The 20406-nt window shown below is 45.6% G+C and overlaps 1 protein-coding gene across 5 annotated transcripts in view; it reads left to right on the forward strand.

The window, feature by feature from the left end:
* Ak4 (adenylate kinase 4) overlaps positions 1-20406 on the forward strand; it is a 54642-nt gene that overhangs the window by 28929 nt on the left and 5307 nt on the right. For 4 of the 5 annotated variants that reach the window (NM_001429545.1, NM_001429546.1, NM_017135.4 and 1 more), the window contains 2 exon segments: positions 3980-4099; positions 18054-18226. In NM_001429545.1, the coding sequence (NP_001416474.1) occupies positions 3980-4099; positions 18054-18226 (293 nt within the window). 5 annotated transcript variants of the gene reach the window in all.

Raw genomic sequence — 20406 nt, forward strand, 5'->3', positions numbered from 1 at the left:
ATAGAAGTTTCTGAAATTAGAAATTGGTGCTTTGACATACCAGGCCATGGGGGAGTTCAGTCGCAAAGAGCAGCAGGGGCAGCAGGGGCAGTAGCAGCAGCAGGGGCAGCAGCAGCAGCAGGGGCAGCAGCAGCAGCAGGGGCAGTAGCAGCAGCAGGGGCAGCAGCATTTACCTAGCACTGGGGACAGCTGTAACATTGGGGATATATTGAAACTCACTGGGCTGTGGGTCATAAAATGGAAATTTTATGGTTTGTGAATTATGTCAGTGCTGCTGTCAAGTCTCCTGTGTCTGGAGGTGAGGACCTTCATGACGACTTAGGACAGAGCACACAGACTACCTGAAGCATGGTACTATGGTGTGTCATTTGGCTATGAGCTCTCAGGGTAATGACATTTCCATGTTGCTCTCAGTAAGCTGGAACTTTTTTCATAGTTAGATAGAGTTTGCAACTAATAATACTTGTAGAATAAATGTGATTCCCTGAAGATGTGTGTGTGCGCACAAATGCATACAGGTGCCACAGCACAGTTGTGACCATCTGAAGACAACTTGGGATCAGTTTGGTCCTGGGGATCCTCAAGTCATCTGCTGGTTCATTCTGTCAGTAAGTGACTACCAATTGAGCCATCTCAGGTTTCCTTAGCTATTATAAAGTACCTATGTGTCCAGCCGAGTTTGGGCTCTGCTTCTGGTAGCATGTTACCAAATGCCCAGGTGAGGGACGCTCTGGCTCTTTTGCAGTTGGCTCTTTTTGAGAACAGGGTCTCTATAGCCCGGGTAGCCTCCTCCATGGTTCCGTTGTCTTGCCTTATCCTCCCAGCAGCTGTGATTATAGGCATATGCCACCATACCTGGCTGGGGTCTGTGTTTTTATTTTTTAATATTTTTATAAGATTTACTTAATTTATGTGAGTACAATGTAGCTGTCTTCAGACATACCAGAAGTTGTCATCAGATCCCATTATAGATGGTTGTGAGCCACCATTTGGTTGCTGGAAATTCAACTCAGGACCTCTGGAAGAACAGTCAGTGCTCTTAACCACTGAGCCATCTCTCCAGCCCTGTGTTCTTATTTTTAATTAGAATATAATTTCATCACTCCCACCTCTAGTCCCTCTCATCCCCCCCTTCAAATTCATGGTGTTTTTTCTTTATTGTTGTACACACACACACAGGGTTGGGGGTGCACTCATGCAGAAGAAGGTGGATCTCTTGAATTCTGTTAGAGAGAGGCCAACTTGGTCTACGTAGTCAGTTATAGCACAGCCTGAGTCAGTTATAGCACAGCCTGGGCTTCTTTAAAAACAAAAAACAAGGGGAAAATGGATATATAAATAAAACTTGTATCTAATTTAGTGTTGCTTGTATGCATTTGCTTTTTGGGCTGGGCACTTGGTGTTTGGATAAACAGTTGTGGGTGCTCATCCCTGGGAAGGCGAATTCTCCCTCTCTCAGCAGCCCTTGCTATCTGTAACCCTTCATCTGTGTGTGGGACTCTGAAAGCTTTCCCATCAGCTGGTGATGTCACTGTTCAGGTCTTGTTTAGGGACTCATAGTGTTAAGATTTCATGAGCGTAGCTTCCTTGTCGTGTTAGAAGATACAGCTGTCTTCTGGTTCTTTGGCTCTTGTAATCCTTTTCTATTTTTCTAAGATGTTCCCTGAACCTGGGTAGTCACCAGACTGTGTCTTTTAGCTCCCCTGGTATAGTAGGGATTGAGTGACACAGAGATGTTCACACCCTGAGGCTAAGTGCTACACTTGGATAGGAATGTAGACTCAAGCAACAGGTCCACACACATTCAAGGGGAGAATCAGGCAATTCCCCTGCTAAGTAATATCCTTCCTTCCCTCCTTCCTTCCTTCCTTCCTTCCTTCCTTCCTTCCTTCCTTCCTTCCTTCCTTCTTCCCTTCCTTCCTTCCTTCCTTCCTTCTTCCCTCCCTCCCTCCCTCCCTTCCTTCCTTCCTATCCATCTATCCATCCATCCATCCTCCATCCATCCATCCATCCATCCATCCATCCATCCATCTCCTTCTCAGACATCTTCCCCACAATAGATATTCTTATTGGCTCTCTTGTCTGTCTGTCTGCCTGCCTGCTTATCTAGCTAGCTATGTATATATTCATACTTTTCAGGCAGTTTCCCTTACTACTAATACTCTTAGATATCTGCTTGCCTACCTGCCAGCCTGCACACCTACCCAAGTATTCATCCATCCATCCATCCATCCATCCATCCATCCATCCATCCATCCATCCATCTCCTTCTCAGACATCTTCCCCACAATAGATATTCTTATTGGCTCTCTTGTCTGTCTGTCTGCCTGCCTGCTTATCTAGCTAGCTATGTATATATTCATACTTTTCAGGCAGTTTCCCTTACTACTAATACTCTTAGATATCTGCTTGCCTACCTGCCAGCCTGCACACCTACCCAAGTATCCATCCATCCATCCATCCATCCATCCATCCATCCATCCATCCATCCATCCATCGTAGTGTGCAGATATCTACTATAGCATGAATAGTATAGCATAGTAAGAGAATAATTTGCTGGAGTCTGTGCTCCACTGTGTGGGTTCCAGAGGATTGAAGTCTGTACCCCAGGGTTAGCAGCAGGCTCCTTCACCCCCATTGAGCCATCTCACCTGCCCGAGTTTGTGTTTCTTTGAAAGAACTTAATGCCTGCGAGAATGTGGCTCTTGGTGGTTCAGATGCCTGGTCAGCAGAGGACTTCATTTTTGTAGAAAAATGTTCAGCTCCTAGGAAAAAAAAAACACAGGTTTGAGTCAATCCTTTGTCTGCCAGTCTCATGTAATAGTTTCTACATACAAGTAATTATTTTTCTCTGAGTTGTGTTTTAAAATTACCATCCTTCTATGAACTTGGCAGTCCACTAATAATGCCAAGTTGCCTTTGCAACTCTCATTGGGTACCATCTGCTTATATTGAGGCTTAGGAGAAGAAACCTGTGTGTGAGTGTGTGTGTGTGTGTGTGTGTGTGTATGTTTCTGTGATTTTATATAGTATTCTATTTGTTTTAAAGTTTTGGAGACAGGGTCTTTCTAACGTTGTCTTATTTTAAACTCCTACTCCTACTGTGGCCACCTGAGTGTTGGGTTCATAGGTATCGGCTATGAAGCCCACCAATATGGTGTTCTTTGTTGAAACAGGATCTGACTCTGTAGCCCTGACTAACTGGCCTGGAATTTGCTTTGTAGACCAGGTCAGTCTGACTCCCAGATATCCACCTGTCTCTGCCCCTAGTGGTATGTGCTGCCATGACCAACTTTATTTGGTCTTTGAAGATCAGCAGCATAACAAGCAGGTCTCCTAGGGAATGGTTGAGCCTTCTCCAGTCTTCCTACCCTGTTCTTGTCATTGTGTACTGTCCTAGGGCCTGGCTATGGCTTACCTCCAGTGCTTCTAAGCCTTTTGTGTCCCACATCCCTCTTTATTTTAATCTTGGCCATTCCTTTTCTTGTATTTGTGCTTGTGATATTTCAACGAGTTGCCTTAGGGGTTGGGGAGTTAGCTCAGTGCTAGAGTGCTTGCCTAGCAAGCGCAAGCCCCTGGGTTCGGTCCTCAGCTCCGGGAAGAAAAAAAAAAAGAGCATATATATCAAAGAGTTGCTTTTTTATAATCTACTAGGCATTTAAAAAGGAGTGCCCATAGTGAAAACCAATGTTAAATAGAGCACTGTGATGGCTCCCTCCACTCAGCTTTGCCACTGTGTCCTGGATGACGAGCCAGAAGGCTAAACTGCCAAGAGTGTATTAGAGTCTTTTCCTCCCGAATTTTGGAAAACAGATCTCATGTAGCCCAGTTTGTTCTACAGTTGCTAGTAGCTGAGGATAACAAACATGGAACTTCTGGTCCTCCAGCCTGTATGTCCTAAGTGCTGGAGTTACAGGCTTGTGCCTTGGTAGCCATCTTTGAAGCCTTCTCGAATGTTTCTTCTTCCTCTCTTTAACAGAAGTTGGTGACGTGGCAAAACAGTACCTAGAAAAAGGTCTTTTGGTTCCGGACCATGTGATCACGCGCCTAATGATGTCAGAACTGGAGACCCGGAGTGCCCAGCACTGGCTATTAGATGGTGAGTGGGTGATGGGCAGGTCGGACTTGGGCACCTTGATTGCTGCCCTAATTTCTTTTATAGTTTACTAGCTATAATAAAATCTGTCATTGATTTAATATTATAATTTGGCAACATGGAAGCCCAGTGTGGTGTGGAGCCTCTTAGTTTTTTACCTGCTCGCCATTACTGTGAAAGCTTTGACCAAGGAAGCCTGTCATCGCCTTGGTTCACGGTTTCTGGGATGAACTCACACTGACCATACCATATTAAATTAAGAGGCCTTTTCATTCACTGGCATTGCAAACATTCCACCTGTGAGTTTTTTTGATTTTAACAGATCAGGTGTCTAAAAACCCTATATTGACACCTAGGAAATGATTATAAACATTGTAGCCTCAATGGGAGGGCATGCATCTCATGTGTGCACTTGGGAAGCTGAGGCAGGGGATTACAGCGAGCTGTATGCCAGCCCGGACTATAATATATCCTAGGCCACTAGATTACAGAGTGGGGCCTTTGTGGGACAGTGTAGTACTGTGTACATTTATGATCTGGCCGTTCCATTCTGAATTTCTACCAGGGTGAGCCTTCACGGACCCCATTTTTGGCAATTAGTTTAAAACTTTGTGTTAAGGTGCTAATATATATCTCAGCATAGTAGAAATCTGTGTAAAGAATTTTTTTTAAATAACTGCAAATACTATGAGAAAACATTTTATGTTTTTCCAAGGACACAAGGGAGGAAATTCTTTTACTGATGAAAGGGTTGGGTTAATTTTTTTTTTTTTTTTTGAAAAGGTGAGCTGGGCTCTGGAGAGATGGCCCAATAGAGAGCATTTGCTGGTCTTGCAGGGGACCTGGGTTTGGTTCCTTGCAAAGCATGGTAGCTCACTTGAATCTAACTCCAATTCTAGGTGTTCCAGCCCTTCCTGGCTTTCCTGGGCACCAGGCATGTACAGGATATACATGTGAACATGCAAACTGACACATTCACATGCATAAAATGTGATGGATGTTCCCCCTGGTGGATAAAGCGTGGGTTAGAAAATATGCATTTGATGGGGAGGGTAGATATAGAGTCAGCCGAGTGTTTTCTGAGCTTTCAGAAAAAGACAAAGGAAGTCCTTTTGATTTTGTGCATGTTACTCAAATTTTATGTCAGTGTAAATAACCAAGAAAAGCGTTTTAATGGAGAAAGACTTAAAATGCTTTTTTTCATTATGAATTTTTGTACATAAATGATTTGGTTTATGTACAAAACTCTCATCTGTTGTCTCTTCCCAACTAGACCTCTTTCAATTTTTCTATTTCTGTTAAATTTTTGGTTTTGTATGTGCCCCAGTGCATTTAATTAAGGAACATGGGTGAAGGCTTATTTATAGGAGTCAGGGCAGCTCACCACCAGCTGCACCACTGAGAAAAATGTCTCTACCTTCTGGAGCAGTCCCACTGAACTGTCAGTGTAAGTCCTCAGAGAATGGCAGAGCCTTGAGGACATCTCCCGAACAGAACACTGATGGGCCCAGTCTCAGCCGGGGTCAAAGTGCAAAGGCCGCGCCACGCCCAGAAGATAGGTTTGACAGCATTCCTTCTGGCCCCTAGGCCCCTAGGCTTCTCCCCCTATTTTAGTTAGGGTTTCCCCTGTTGTGATGAAACACCATGACCAGAAGCATCTTGGGGAGGGACGGGTTTATTTGCTTATACTTCCACATCACAGGCCATCATATGAGGCAGGCCGGGCAGGAACCTGAGGCAGGAGCTGATATGGAGGCCATGGATTTGCTTGCACACTTGCTCTGCTTTCTTGTAGCGCCTAGGACCATCGGCCCAGGGCGGTACTGTCCACAATGGGCTGGGCCCTCCCGACATCAATCACTAATTAGGAAAGTGATCTACAGGCTTGCTTGCCTAAAGCCCAGTCTTAATGGAGTTAGTTTCTCAGTTGAGAGGCCTTCTTCAGTTCAGGTGATCTAGCTTGTGTCAAGTTCACATACGTGCCCACTCTTCCGTGGTGTTTTCTGAACCTTGGTGCGTGTGCTTGCGAGTGTGGATGGGTTGGTAACACAGATGTCCTGTTTAGGAGGAATACTGAAGAGTCACTTATCCGTAGCACTTTGAATAGTTACCTGCTTCTATGGCCACCCATGGCAAACAGAGGCGTCTTTGACCAGACCAGGCAGCACTAATCTGTGGTCCTAAACATAAATATTTAGAATATTCAAAATATTCAGTTTGCTAGGCCCGTCATGTCCCCTCAGCAAAGCAGCAGCAGTCACTTTCCCACAGGCTGTTGAACAAGTTTACAGTACCAGATGTGAATTCCTTCTGTAGACTGGACCTCAATCAGAAAGCAATTGATTATTAACCTTGTAACAGTCATCCCACTATTAGTAGTTGGCCCAACAAGTTGTGAGCAGGGGTCACAGCTGAATGATCCCTCCCCCACACTGACCATCTAAGTATGATCACTATCCATTTCCCAAGTACTTTTTGTGTATTAGGGATGACCTCTGGTTTTGCTGAAACCTCTTAGTAATTCCTTTAAATTTCATTAATTTAAGGCCTCATGCCAGGTAAAATAAAATTTGTGTACTTTTTAGAGATCACATCGTGTTGTGGTGAATATTAAAAAAACAAAAACAAAACAAAACAAAAAAACCCAACAAGACCCAGTAACCTTTCATCCTGAGCTTTTGCGTGGCCCTGTGGAGAATCCTTATCTCAGAGGCATCCTGAGCTTTTGCATGGCCCTGTGGAGAATCCTTATCTCAGAGGCATCCTGAGCTTTTGTGTGGCCCTGTGGAGAATCCTTATCTCAGGCTCCACATTGCCCCCAAGTACTCTCAGACCCAGCCGTTCCGGTGGGCACCTTGCCATGCTGGTCCCTAGAGTTAGTTCCGGCACTCGTGGGGCCATACGGAACTAGCCGTAATTTATCTCTGGTTAGTATCTCTCCTGGTTGCTCTCTGCTGGCCGAGAACTCTCTGGTTCCATCTACCCAGTAAAATCAAGACTCAACAAACTGCAACCCGACAATCAGATTTACATGTTAAGTTCTCAATCCACAGTACATCCACACAATAAACTCAAACTACCAAGTGATGAAGATATAAACTGCCCACCTAAGATAAAATAAACTATAGAACTTTATCCCTTAAGAAATAAACATAGCTACCTAGGGCCATTTAAGACCACCTGGATCTGCGTCTTCCGTCTCTGTCTCTGTCTTGATTCTCTCTTTTCCATCCCCTTCTCCCCTGTCTTACAAAAGCTTTGTCCCCGCCTTATTTTTTTACTGTCCAATCATGGCCTTGACCTAACTTGTGCCAGCCTCACCTGCATATAGACATCGAGCTGCAGCATCCGAACTAAATTCCTTTGAAGAGGTGGCTAATGGGTGTTGCAGACAGCCAGACTGCCCTGGCTATGTGAGCCTCAGGCAGCTCACTCTCCTGACTGCTCGTGCATTCGACCATAGTGGAGGATGGCTTAGGAAGGAGTTTAAACCCACTGAGTGGGAGAAAATGCTGAGGAGAGCGATGCTCAAGTAAATGCCATGAGGTTTTGCCAGTAATGGCTGGTGTACAGGGTCTGAATTTTTAGTAGGTTACTACGTGAAGTAATGAAGTTCAGAAACAGCTTGTAAACAGGGTAGCCTGGCTGAGTTGCAGACTCAGGTGTGGGCTGGGTTATGTCCTTCCGTGCTTGCGTCTTTCTTAGCCGTTCTCAGTCTTTACATCACAGGCCTGTTCTTAGTGAGGTGCGTCAGTCTCCCAACTGACTTAGTCTCCCCCCTGGCCCCCCATCTTTCTTCCGGAAAGCCCATCTGGACATTTTCAGTTTTGACTTTCTTCAAAGCTCTGGAGTCTGTCCATTTGGCACCGTGAGGGTGTAAGGACCGCCCGGTCCCCACCCGCTTTAGATGCCTTATGTTACCGGGCACGTGCTCGTGAGCTCAGCAGAGGATGTGCCTATTGAGTGTGCTAAAGGCAATTGGGTGTGCAGAGGCCTGCCTTAGAAGGAATTCTGGGTGACAGATGACTCATCGGCTCGGTCCATATGGCTTTGAGAAGCATCCTGCTAACCGTGGGTGGAAATCAGTGCAGTGGATGCGAGCCAAGGGAACAGCTAGTTGGTCAGAGAGACGGCGTGCGTTCGGCTGGACCAGCTCCATCCTTGTTAAAATGCTCAGCCCTGTCTGCTTCCACAGCACTGAGATAGGAAGCACCCATTTTATCCTTTCTTTCTGAGGTAGAGTCTCATTAAGTAGCTCAGATGACTTCAAGCTCATGGTAATCATCTTCCTTAGCTGCCCCCCCCCAATGCTGGGATTTACGTATGTGAGCCACTATGATTGATTTTCATCAATCATTAATTTGGTGCACTGGTCAGCTTTCATTGCTGTAACACTAAGCAAAGTAGCGTGTAAAGAAAAGGTTGTATTATTTAGTTTGAGGTCGTATGGGCTGGGAAGGTTACTTTTCCGTTGCTGTGATAAGGTACCACAACCAAAAGCAGTTTGTGGAAGAATGAGTTCGTTTGTGCTAAGGCTCCAGAGTCCATAACCCCAGGAAAGTCATGGCAGCAGCAGGCAGCTGAGGCAGGAAGCAGAGGCATCACACCTTCAGTGGCAGACACAGAGCAAGACTGCGAAGTGGAAGTGTGCCAGGGCTTTCTGTACACCGCCTCCCCAAGCAGCATCAGTGACTGGGGAACAAGTGTTCCAGTGCCTGAGGTGTAGAGAACAGCTATTACTCAAACCACAAGGTCATACAGCGTAGTGAGGGCCCCCTCGACTGTATCCTGTCATGGTAGATTGCATCTTGGTAAGACCCTACACACAAGGAGGTGCTTCCTGCCATGATTCCAGAAGCCAGAGTGGGTAGGGTGCCTTGTTCCCTGATGTGGTGCACATCTTAATGGAATTAGCTAGAATCTTCAAGGACCATGTTAATCCTTTCCAAGAAAGGTTCACCACTCCTCATCTGGGAAAAGGTCACATAATCTCATGCGTCTTCTCCCTGGTGACTGAGTCTCAGCACAGATCTTTGGTAGATGTGCACAGCTCATATCTAAATCATAACATTAGTTTTCATAGAGAAAAAGCACCCTCGAAGTTTGGAAAATACTTTTTAAGCTTTATAATTCAAGATAAAGATAACTCGAAGGTTTTGCAGGCAGTTTTCACTGGCACCATTTTGCTTGATTTTATGTTATCATGTAAGTAACATAATTTTATGTTGGCATGTAAGTATATAAACTAGGTATGCAATGCTTGTGATACTGCTCATCAAGTTACGTTCCTTGATACAAAAGCTAACCACTTGAGTTTGGCCCCTTGGAGTTAATGGTGGAGTATAGAACTCAGCCCTGTAATTTGTCTTCTGACCATCACAGGTGCACCCATTTCTGTCCCCTTCCTCAAATAAGTAAATGTAATATGGCATTCTAAAACAGGCATACAGACAACACATTTTCTGGCAACAGTCAGCCATTCATTCATGAGACAGCATCTGTGTAGTGCTGGCTGGCTTGGAGCTCGCTATACCAGGCTGGCCTCTAACTCACAGTGATCCTCCTGCCTCTGCCCCATGTCACACCATGCACAGCATCTGTAATGACTTGTATGTGCTTGGCCCAGGGAGTGGCACTATTAGGAGATGTGGCCGTGTTGGAGTAGGTGTGTCACTGTGGGTGTGTGCTTTAGGACCCCTCACCCTAGCTGCCTGGAAGTCAGTCTCCCGCTAGCAGCCTTCAGATGAAGATGTAGAACTCTCAGCTCTGCCTGCGCCATGCCTGCCTGGATGCTGCGATGCTCCCACCTTGGTGATAATGGACTGACCCTCTGAACCTGTAAGCCAGCCCCAGTTAAATGTTGTCCTTTATAAAACTTGCACTGGTCATGGTGTCTGTTCACGGCAATAAAACCCTAACTAAGACAGCACCATTGTTTCTTATAGGAACAGAAACACGACAGTTTGCTGGGTTTGGTTACACACTTGACAGACGGTCAGTTCTTACCAGCCTTAGGAATATGAAAGAAACTATCTTTCTCCCTCTCCTCCCCCATTTGATCCAGGGTCTCACGTAGCTTAGGCTGCCCTTAAACACACTGTATAACTGAGAACAACTGAATCCCAATTCCAATAGCCCTACACCTTGACAACATCTGCCTTGAGCACAGTGGCCTTTGCCATGTAAAGACTGCAAGGCTGCAGGGAGGTCACCATTGCTTGGTTGGACTCCTTGCACACTGGATTTTGAATTCAGAAACTTTTTCTGCCGCCAGATTTTTTTTTTTTTGCAGCCCCACAATCAGTTATATATGGGTTGAGGCTCACATTTTGAGAAGCTGGAATTGTATTAAGCGTCTGTATTGCATTGTGAAGTCTGAGCTCACTGGATCTCTCTGAAGGGATTTCTTTTTCTATGCACTTGCTTTCCTGCCCAAGTCCGCCTATTTGAATTTACAGTCTGGCCTTGCATGCTTGTTTTCCTGGAGAGTGATCTCAGATCTGAGGCATCCTAATGTGCCTGCCCACCTACCTAGCCCTTGGAAGGAGATGCATGTCCAGACACTGGACTAGGGGTCTTTGGACTGAGGGTTTCGAGTTTACAGAGTTGATTTCAGCCGGTTTCAGCTTTGATATCATTCCCTCTGCATTTTCTATTTCCCTTTTCCAGGCGAATCTCTGAGGAGTGCTGCTCCCCACGGGGCAGCAGATGTCTATGGGAACGAACAGTGCGTTGTTTCATCACACCTTGTAGGAAATGCAGGGAGCTTTCCCTCTTACGCTGGTGATTGTGTGCGACTCTGGGTATTTGATAGATCAGTTTAGGTCAGTTTAGGTGACTGAGGAGTTGCTGTTGGGTAAAATAGAAAACAGCCTCACTCTCAGAGTGAATGGGTACTTCCACAAGTTTATAAGAAGATTCTGCAGGTTTCTAAAGTATATGAAATCAGTATGCAGCTGATTCTGCACTTGACTGACAGTGAAGGAGAAAGTGTGTTAAGGAGGGATTGTGGCAGAGATGGTTTCATTGGTGAAAGTGCTCACCACTCAAACCTTGATGGCCCCAGTGTAATCCCTGGGACTCCCATTGGACAGAGAGCTGATTCTGAAACCCTTTAACCTCTACAAGGGCTTAGCGCATGCGTGTGAGCACTGGAGTGTGAGCATACAGGAACAGATGTGCACACACATACAGTGTTAGACGCACACTTAAGCTCTCTGACGTAGCAGGGGTGGAATATGCCAACTTGTTAGATGAGGTGACATCCATGTTCGGGGAGTCAATAGGCTTATGTTAGAATAGTCTCTGTCACGTTCCTAGAGGCTGTGATACAGTGCAAATTGTTTGACAGTTCTTCTGTCCCTAAGGTGAAGAATTTGAGCAATGGTGCTTAAATGACCGTGGCTAAGCCAGTGCGATGACACACATTTTATATCCCAGCACGTTGTGCAGAGGCAGGTCGATCGCTATGAGATCATTCATTGCAGGTTCCAGGCCATCCAGGGCTCCTGGTAAAGCCGTAGCTGTTAGGTTTAGGTGTCTTTTTTTGCATTCTTTTTTTCTGTTTTGATACACACACATATATATAAGTAAGTATATATATGTGAATATATATAAGAATATATATAAGAATATGTATATTTTCTTTTTTATACTTAACATGTAGAACTTGATGTATTTCCTGTGGTGCTGGTTTTCCTGAGGGATCAGTGGTGTTTGTTTTCTGTTGCTGTGATGAAATGCCATGAGCTTACAGTTAAGGAGCTTATAGCTCCCAATTGGTAAAGCTCATTGTGGTGAGGAAGGTGTGCATGGCATGGCAGGGAGACAGGAGGCTGCTGATTCATTTCACCTGTACACAAGGGGAGGGAGGGGAGGGGATACCGGTCCCTGATGACATTGCTAACTCCTGCAAGGCTCTAGCTCCTAAAGGGTCTATAACCTCCCCAAAAACTGCCACTTGGGGACCAAGTGTTCAAATACTTGAATCTTTGGGAAACCTTTCTCATACAAATCACAGTGATCAGATAATGCTTTTTTTGGGTTTGGTTGCCTACCCCTATGGTTATTTTTGTAACCATGATACTATCCCCAGATGAGCAAATCTTTCAGTTTGTGTATTAAAATCGATCACATTTGGGGATGGTGGTGGCTATTTTTTTTTTTCCAAAACAAAATTTCTTTGTGCAGCCCTGGCTGGTCCAGAACTCTCTATAGACCAGGCTAGCCTTGAACCCAGAGATCTGCCTGCCCCTACTTCCTGACTGAATTTATGATCAGTCAAGTCCTGTTTGATTCTACTTTTTAAGTTTTTAAAGTTATTTCTTAAAATTTATGTATATGTAAGTATATGCCTCTATGAGCACGTACCTGATGTATATATAAGTATATGCCTCTATGAGCACATACCTGATGTATATGTAAGTATATGTCATCTATGAGCACGTACCTGATGTATATGTAAGTATATGTCATCTATGAGCACGTACCTGATGTATATGTAAGTATATGTCATCTATGAGCACGTACCTGATGTATATGTGTGTGTCATCTATGAGCACGGGCCTGATGTTTATATAAGTATATGTTATCTATGAGCACGGACCTGAGGAGGTCAGCAGAGGGCTTTGGACCCCCGGGAGCGGGAGGTCCAGGTGGTTATGTGCCGTCTAATCTGGGCACTAGGAACTGAAACAAGTGCTCAACTGTAGAACCACTTCTTTTGTCCCCAAGGTTCTACTTTTTAACAAGGTCATTGAATATCTTGAGAAATAATTTTATTGCCATTTAAAAAGTGTGCTGAGAGGAAACACAGAGCTTCACAAGGCTCTCGTTTCATTGAGACCAGCTAATGATTTTCTAAATAGCAGTGATTAGCGAGTTACAGCCAATGGGGACATAAGAACACATTTTGATACCTGACTCAGATCCCCTTGCCCCCTTGAGATGGCTGTCCTGTATCCTAGGATGGCTTCCAGTTCCCTACACAGTAGAGACAGGCCTTGACTCCTAATCCTGCTTCTGCCTCTTGAGCACTGGGATTCCAGGCGTACTCCATCACAGTCAGTTCACGCAATGCTGGGGGAAGGCTCAACACACGTTTTCTCCTCAGCCTGCCCAGTAGCTGATGCAGATCTGTGTCTTTAATGTTTTTTTTTTTTTTTTTAATTCAGGCTTGTTTTAGACATTCAGCAGGTCTCTGCATTTCCTGTGTCCTGTCATGCACTTCCTGATAAGGCTACCAGTAGACATGGTTAAGTCCTAGGCATGTGTTGCTGTTACTAATATCAATAGAACATGTGCTGTGTCATTCTTTTCTCTTGGAGGTTTGTGAGACAGTCTCATGTAGCCCAGACTGGCTTTCGATTCCCTAATGTAGCCGAGAATGGCTTTAAACTCCTGATCTTTTACCTCCTGAGTGCTGGGGTTATAGGACTGTCGTCCTGCCTGGTTCGTTCTTATGCCAGAATTACCATCTTTATTTGCATATTTGATTTCTCAGTGCCCTCGCTCCCCTCCCCGCTGTAGGCAGACACCATGTGTTCATAGCTGGGTTGTCAGGATTACAGAAGTACTTCACACAGTAAAGGCTGCTGAATGAACACTGTCCATTTCAGAAAGACCTCACCTTTAACCGATGGCTGACCCCTCACAAGATGCTTGGCCAGCTATTTTCCTTAGTGCAGAAATGAATGGGCCTGTGGTGAAATCATTTGTCCCTTTGCCTTGAGAGATACAGTGGGCCCAGTTTTCCACAATTTGCCTGTGCACAGAGAACAAAGAGGATTCTTAAATAGAGGAGCCTCTGCATAAGGCTTCGCAGATGGTAGCTCCTGCTTCCACACAAGGGCATCTTCCCTTGGAGGGGAAGAGGTACAGAATGGGAATTAGTGGCTTAAGAACTAGCAGGGCTGGATGGGTGGCTCAGTGCTTAAGAACAGAGGATCCCACACCCTCAAGAGAGCTCACAACCATCTGTAACACCAGGGCATCCTAGACCTCTTACAACTCTGCAGGTACTAGCCATGTATGTGATACACACAAATGCACACCAGCAAGTCGTATAAATAAATAGAAGTAAAGACCAAGGACTTGGCTAGATTGGGAAGACCCTTACTGGAGGATTTCAGGACATTCTCCCAAGATTTTCCTTTATTTGATAAGGTCACTCTGAAGAGGCAGACTTAGTCTTTTGCTGTTTTGAAACAGTCTCATAACCAGGCTGGCTTCACGACACAGACCCTGAGCCTCGTGCTTGCTATCCATACAAACCTAGATATTCCTGAGGAGAGGTATCTCTTCTGAGTGGGTGTGTCTGTGTGGGCTTCTTGGTTGTTGATTGATATGGGGGGAGGGCCCAGCGTGCTGTGGGCAGTCCCATTCTTGGGCAGGGAGTCCTGGGGAGTTTAAGAAAGACAACTGGATGTGGGCCTGGGAGCAAGCCAGTAAGCAGCATTCCATGGTTCTTGCCTGTTTCTGCTTGAGATCTTGCTCTGACTTCTTTCAGTAATGGACTCTTACGGGAACATGTAAGCCAGATAATAACCCTTTCCATCCTAAGTCGTCAATGTTACTTTTACATTAAGTTGCTTTAAAAAGCGAACCAGGACCCTCCTATGTGCTGGGGCCAGGTTTGTGCTACCCTGACTCAGTCTTTGAGTGAAGCCTGGATCATTTGTGTGTCAGTTCATCACTAAGTCATAAGCTCCTACAGCCAGGGCCCCTTATCATACATCTGTCTCTCAGATCTCATGCAGTTCATGTTCTAGAGCAGTGGATTTCAACCTTCCTAACACTGCAACACTTGTACACAGTTCCTCATGCTGTGCTGACTCCCAGCCATAAAATTATTTTGTTGCTACTTCCTATTATTTTGCCACTGTTATGAATCATAATAAAAATATCTGATATGCAGCTAGCTGCCAAAGGGACTGTGACCCAAGGTTTGAAAACCACTAGAGATTCCCAGGACACCGAAGTGAGCAGGGAGTGAGGGCTCTAGAGAACCTGGCACAGTAGAGAATATAGAGCCCACAGCTCTTACCACTGTCCCCTCTCTTAATGAGGGTGGGATGAGATGGATTCAGAGGTTAGAAACGTGCACAGGGAAACATGGAACCGTCACATACATGGCAGAGAACAGCCTCTGAGATGCAGGGCGCATTGTGGTCCCTTTGCTGATAAGGACTCTGGGCTGGTGTGAACATCAGGCACCCCCTCACTAGGGAAGGTTAGGTGAATGCCACCTGCTTCCAGCCATAGCTGGTCCCTGTGGCTCATGACCAGGAGCAGCATCTTCTGTTTGAGCTGGACACCCACGATTGGGATGGTCAGAAGTAACCATAGGTGGGGAGGGGCTTTTCACAAGGCGCCAACTGGGGCAGATAGGGCTGTTGACTTACAGAGCTGCAGGGTTCCATCCACCAGGCAGAGGGCCTTTTCTTCCTGAGCCTGTGGTAGTAGACCCTGACTCAGCACCTCCCTATGAATGCTCCCCAAGTTAGCAAAACAGATGCACCCTGCTTCCATTGCCCTCCTCTGCCCGCAGCTGTCACAGTGACCTCCCACTCTAGTTTTCTCCTCAGACTCCTGTGGAGGGTCAGAGGACCAGGTGCCAGTTGCCAAGTCCCAGTGGCCAGAAAGAATTCAGCCACTTCCCACTGTACCTCAGCAATCTTTGAGGATCTGAGGCAGACCTGCTTTGGTTTTCACTATTGAGTTTAGTCTTCACTCTGCTGGGATATTTAACCTTACAGTAGCTAGCATACTGCCAGCCTGTTCTTTAGAACATTCATCTGCCAGTAATTCTCTCTCCCTTTCCCTGATACCATCGCTGAAACTGGGCCTTATCCTGTAGCCACACTAGCCTAAACATCACAGCAGTCCTCCTGTCTCTGCTCCTCCCAAATGTGGATACAGGAACAGCTTCCCTGCCCCTTTGTAAATCTCTATTAGAGGAGAAGTTGTAATGCTGCCACCTGTTGACCAAAGGTGCATGTGCATCCAATCCACTCTCAGCATCCCTGCCCAGGCGGCATCTCCCTGGGTTCTGGTCTCAGGGGCTGTCAGCAGCCTAGTTTAGTAGGATAAGTGCCATGCTGGGTTGGCAGTCTGTCTGGGGTCGCCATTGTGATGAGTAGTAGCCTGTTCAGTCAGATTCTCCCTCCTCTTTCCTTCCCTCTGTCTCCACCTCCCCTTTCTCCTTCCGTCTGTCTCCCACTCTCCCCCTCCCTTGTGTGTATATGCTTGTGCACATGCAAGTACCGAGGTTTGAATCCAGAGTCTTACATCCTCCCTCCTGCTGAGCTTTTCTCCACACTCCCAGAAATGACTACTCTGACTTAGACATGGCTTTGTCTATTCAGAGATTTTCATGGATCATATTTTAACCTGGAATTTATATGAGGGGCTCTTTTCCTAATAGTTTAATCATTGTTCCAGAAACTTAAATCTTATTCAGTTTCAAAGATAGATCTCGAAAAGGGAACTTGGGCCAACAGATAATGAATGCCAGCTGTATAGATGAGAAAAGCAAAATGCCTACATTTTAACCCCGCCTTTCCCGCCTGTGTGAGTAGCTCATTCATATAGATGTTCTTGATTGATAGGTCTTTAGACTCTACTCCTGTCAGTGTGCCCATTTAAAAAATACATGTGCCAGGCCCACCATACTTTCCCCAGCAGTGTTCTCGGCAGCCCATGGTGCTAGCATTACATCTGAATAGTCATTGGTATTGCGCCTGGTCCAGCCTGAGGAATATATCACCTACGACTCCTGAGACCCAGGCCTTAAGACCTTAGCTGGGCCTAAAGCTGAGGCTAAGAATCATAGTTTTAAAATCTTGGAAGTAGTTAAATGGCACTGCCCACTTTTCAAAGCCTCATGATCCAAGTGTCAGCCTGTTCTTCAGAACGACAACAGCTCAGATATCTTCAGAGGCTAGACTATGTCCAGGGCTTTAGGATGCCACACCTATCCTGTTAATGCTGTTCAAGACCTACGCCTCTAACTGTTTCTGTAATGATTGGGCACTATCTAAAAGGCAAGCCAGACCTCCCTGGCCCACTTCAGCTTCTGTGAGTCTCTTCCTCATGCCTTATTATTGAAGAAAAAAATGGCAATGTGTATGAGCCTAGATTTACATCTTGTTGTTTTCCCACATCTAGAAAACTGGACAGACCTGAAGATTGTGCAGCAACTGGATAGTTTCTAAGGACTGGCTACTTTTGAAATCAGGCTTAACTTGTAGCCCTGACTAGACTGGAATTTTCTATATAGACCAGGCTAGCCTCAAATACACCTCCGCCTACCAGCACTGGATTAAAGGTGTATGCAACCACATTTAGTCAGGCTTACATTTCTTGGGCTAACCTTTCTTTTTTTCTTTTTTTCTTTCTTCCCTTCTTTCTTTTTCCTTTGAGACAGGGTCTCTCACTTACTTTCCAAGATGGCCTGGAGTTCACAACTCTTCTGATATAGCCTCCCAAATAATGGAATCATGGGTGTTTGCTACCATTCTCCTGACAAATTTCAAGTGTGTACCCTATGGAATTGTTAGGTTACATGGTATATAAAGTGTAGGTAAAGGTCTATAGTTACTTGTGGTAACCTGACAATGAATAGCAGGCTATAAGAGCTGTAGGGACCCAAATAGGAGTCTGTACTCTCTCTTGAGCAGAACAGGGAATAGGGAAAGTAGGGCTTGCCCAATGGCACAAGGGGGTGGTTAAGACAATCTTAGCCCAGGCTGGGTTAGTGGTTCTTCAGCTCAGTGCAGTCTGATTTGACCACATGACTCCTTATACCAAGCATGGGCTCTGGGCTGTAAAGGAGTATACAGAGGTAGTTACAGAGTCTCTGCTAAATCCTTTTGGACTATATAGATTTTATTATTCCTGGACTTGCAATTGATTTTCCTGTTTGTTTGTTTGTTTGTTTGTTTGTTTTGGCCCTTAGGATTCCCAAGGACATTAGTGCAGGCAGAAGCTCTGGACAGAATCTGTGATGTGGACCTAGTAATCAGTTTGAATATTCCTTTCGAGACACTTAAAGATCGTCTGAGCCGACGGTGGATTCACCCTTCCAGCGGGAGGGTCTATAACCTAGACTTCAACCCACCTCAAGTGCTGGTAAGATACGCAGTGCCGGATAGACAGCGTAGTGTAAGGTTTGGAGTGGGGTGGGAGGGCATGGAAAAGTGTTAGCCAACAGCATAGAAAAAGAGTTCAAATTCAGTAGCCACCAAAGTGGAGAAAGCTAGGACTAAAAGGCTTAACAAGACAGGGCGTTGCTGGTGACCTGGGAAAAGTGGCGCCTTCCTTATTGTTTGATTAAACTATTGGTGATCACTGATTGATTGAGAGAGACAGACCTCTATCTGATTAGTCCTCGAACTCAGTGCTAGAAAGAGCCCTTTTAAAGCCAAATGGCAGTGTAACATTTAAAAAGGACTAAACATTTAAATTTCTGTCCAGTCAACTGCTGTAAAGATGGCCTGAGCAAGTGAAGAAGGTTTGATTGTTTCAGTGACGGTAGTGGCCAAAAAGCAAATATAAACAAGTGTCCAGCAGTAAGACTGTGAATGAACTGGGCAAGAGCGGCACGGTTTCCGATTGCAGGGTTGGTAGGAAGAATAAACATGGTGTTCTCTCTGCCCTTCAAGATTTGGGGTTCAGAATTCCTGGGCCTTGTGTACATTCCTTAAGAATCCTACCATTGAAGTAGTTCCACCCAGCTCCCCCTTGTAGGTAGCCTAGGCCATCTCAAACCCCCAGTTCTCTAGCCTTGATCTCCCAAATGCTCGGGATTATGGGTGTGCACCCCATGCCTGCTCAGACTACTTCTGATCAGCTGGAACTAACACAGGAGCCCTGTTGGTCGCTCTTGGACTGGAGTAGGTGACATGGTGTATTACTGGTAAATCTTCATACGGCAAAAGCCTTGAATGTAGGTGGATCAGTACATGAATGCAGGGAGTTAAGCTCGTGTCGGCATTACTGGTCACCTTTGTGCCAGTTATGTTCTTAATGATGTCAGTTCATGGGTGATGTGCCTCCTAACTAACTGATTTGCTTGTTCATTCAGCCTTTCATTCGTTTCAGGGTTTCACTGTGTTGGCCAGACTGGTCCTAGCCTTCTGAGTGGCTGGGAGAGCCAGGAGTGTGCCACTGAAGTGTAACCCAAGATACAGTGATAGGAAAATAAATAGGGAGAGAAGAAAGGAGTTTGAAAGTACAGACAGGAAAACAGAAGCCCATCTCATAGAAGCTGATGGGTTCTTCCAATACCCGAAAAGCTCTCACTGGCATGCTACATTCCAAAGGCCAGCTCCCCTGAAAGGACGTGTATAATTACGATTACATGTGTACTCCACCAGCCACTGGTATCTTCCCACGATGGAGTGAAGCTGCTTCCCTAGCACCGCTCTGCTACTTCTGGAAGCTGTGCTGTATTGATTGATTGGCAGTATTCCAAAGTGAGCGCTAAGCATTGTGGCTCTCAGGTCAGGCATGGCCTCTCCTCTTCTGTCACACCAACCCTCCCCACCTGTGATAATGGTGTGCATTATCACACATCATCAGTGTGAATCCCAAGGCCCCAGCTGCAGCGGAATTCAGTGTGTCGTGATCAGCTTTAGTGGTCCCTCTGAGGCCCCTGAGTTCCTCCCCAGCCTGTCTCTGCCACATTCACGTCTGCAGTTTTCCTCAGAACAGCTGTGGGTTTGGGAGCAGAGTTCTGCACACACTGTGTGCAAGCAGCCATGCTTCCTATCTGACTGAAAGTATGGGAAAGGAACTCTGTTGCTGTAGCCCTGGCCTGTCTGGAACTGACCATGAAGACCAGGTTGACTTTGAACTCACAGACGGAGCCACCCGCTTCTGCCTCTGCTGGCATTAGAATGAGAGTCTCTGATGGTCCTAGATCTTAGTATCATGCCTATTTTGACCTTGGGACATGCCGTTAATTTCAGAGACTATGTCATAGTACTTTAAAAGTTGGCAGAGTTGATACTGAACCAAGGTTTTGTCGTTGTCCTTTCATTATGGTTGCTCGTTTGTGTATGAATGTGCACAAGTGTGGGTGCCACAGCACAGGTGTGGAGGACTCAGGCCAATTTTCAGGGCTCAAATCCCAGCACCCACATGGCTCCAGTTCTTACCTCCAGTTCCAGGGGTTCTGACTCCCTTATGCAGACACCCATGCAGGCAAAACACCAATGCACATAAAATAAGCGAATCTTAAATATCTTTTGTGGGATGTGTTTATAAGGGTGTGAATAGTTAAGATTTAATGCCTCTTCAGGACATGA

This window comes from Rattus norvegicus, chromosome 5 (genome assembly GCF_021556685.1).
Source record: "Rattus norvegicus strain SHRSP/BbbUtx chromosome 5, alternate assembly SHRSP_T2T, whole genome shotgun sequence".
Lineage (NCBI taxonomy): Eukaryota > Metazoa > Chordata > Mammalia > Rodentia > Muridae > Rattus > Rattus norvegicus.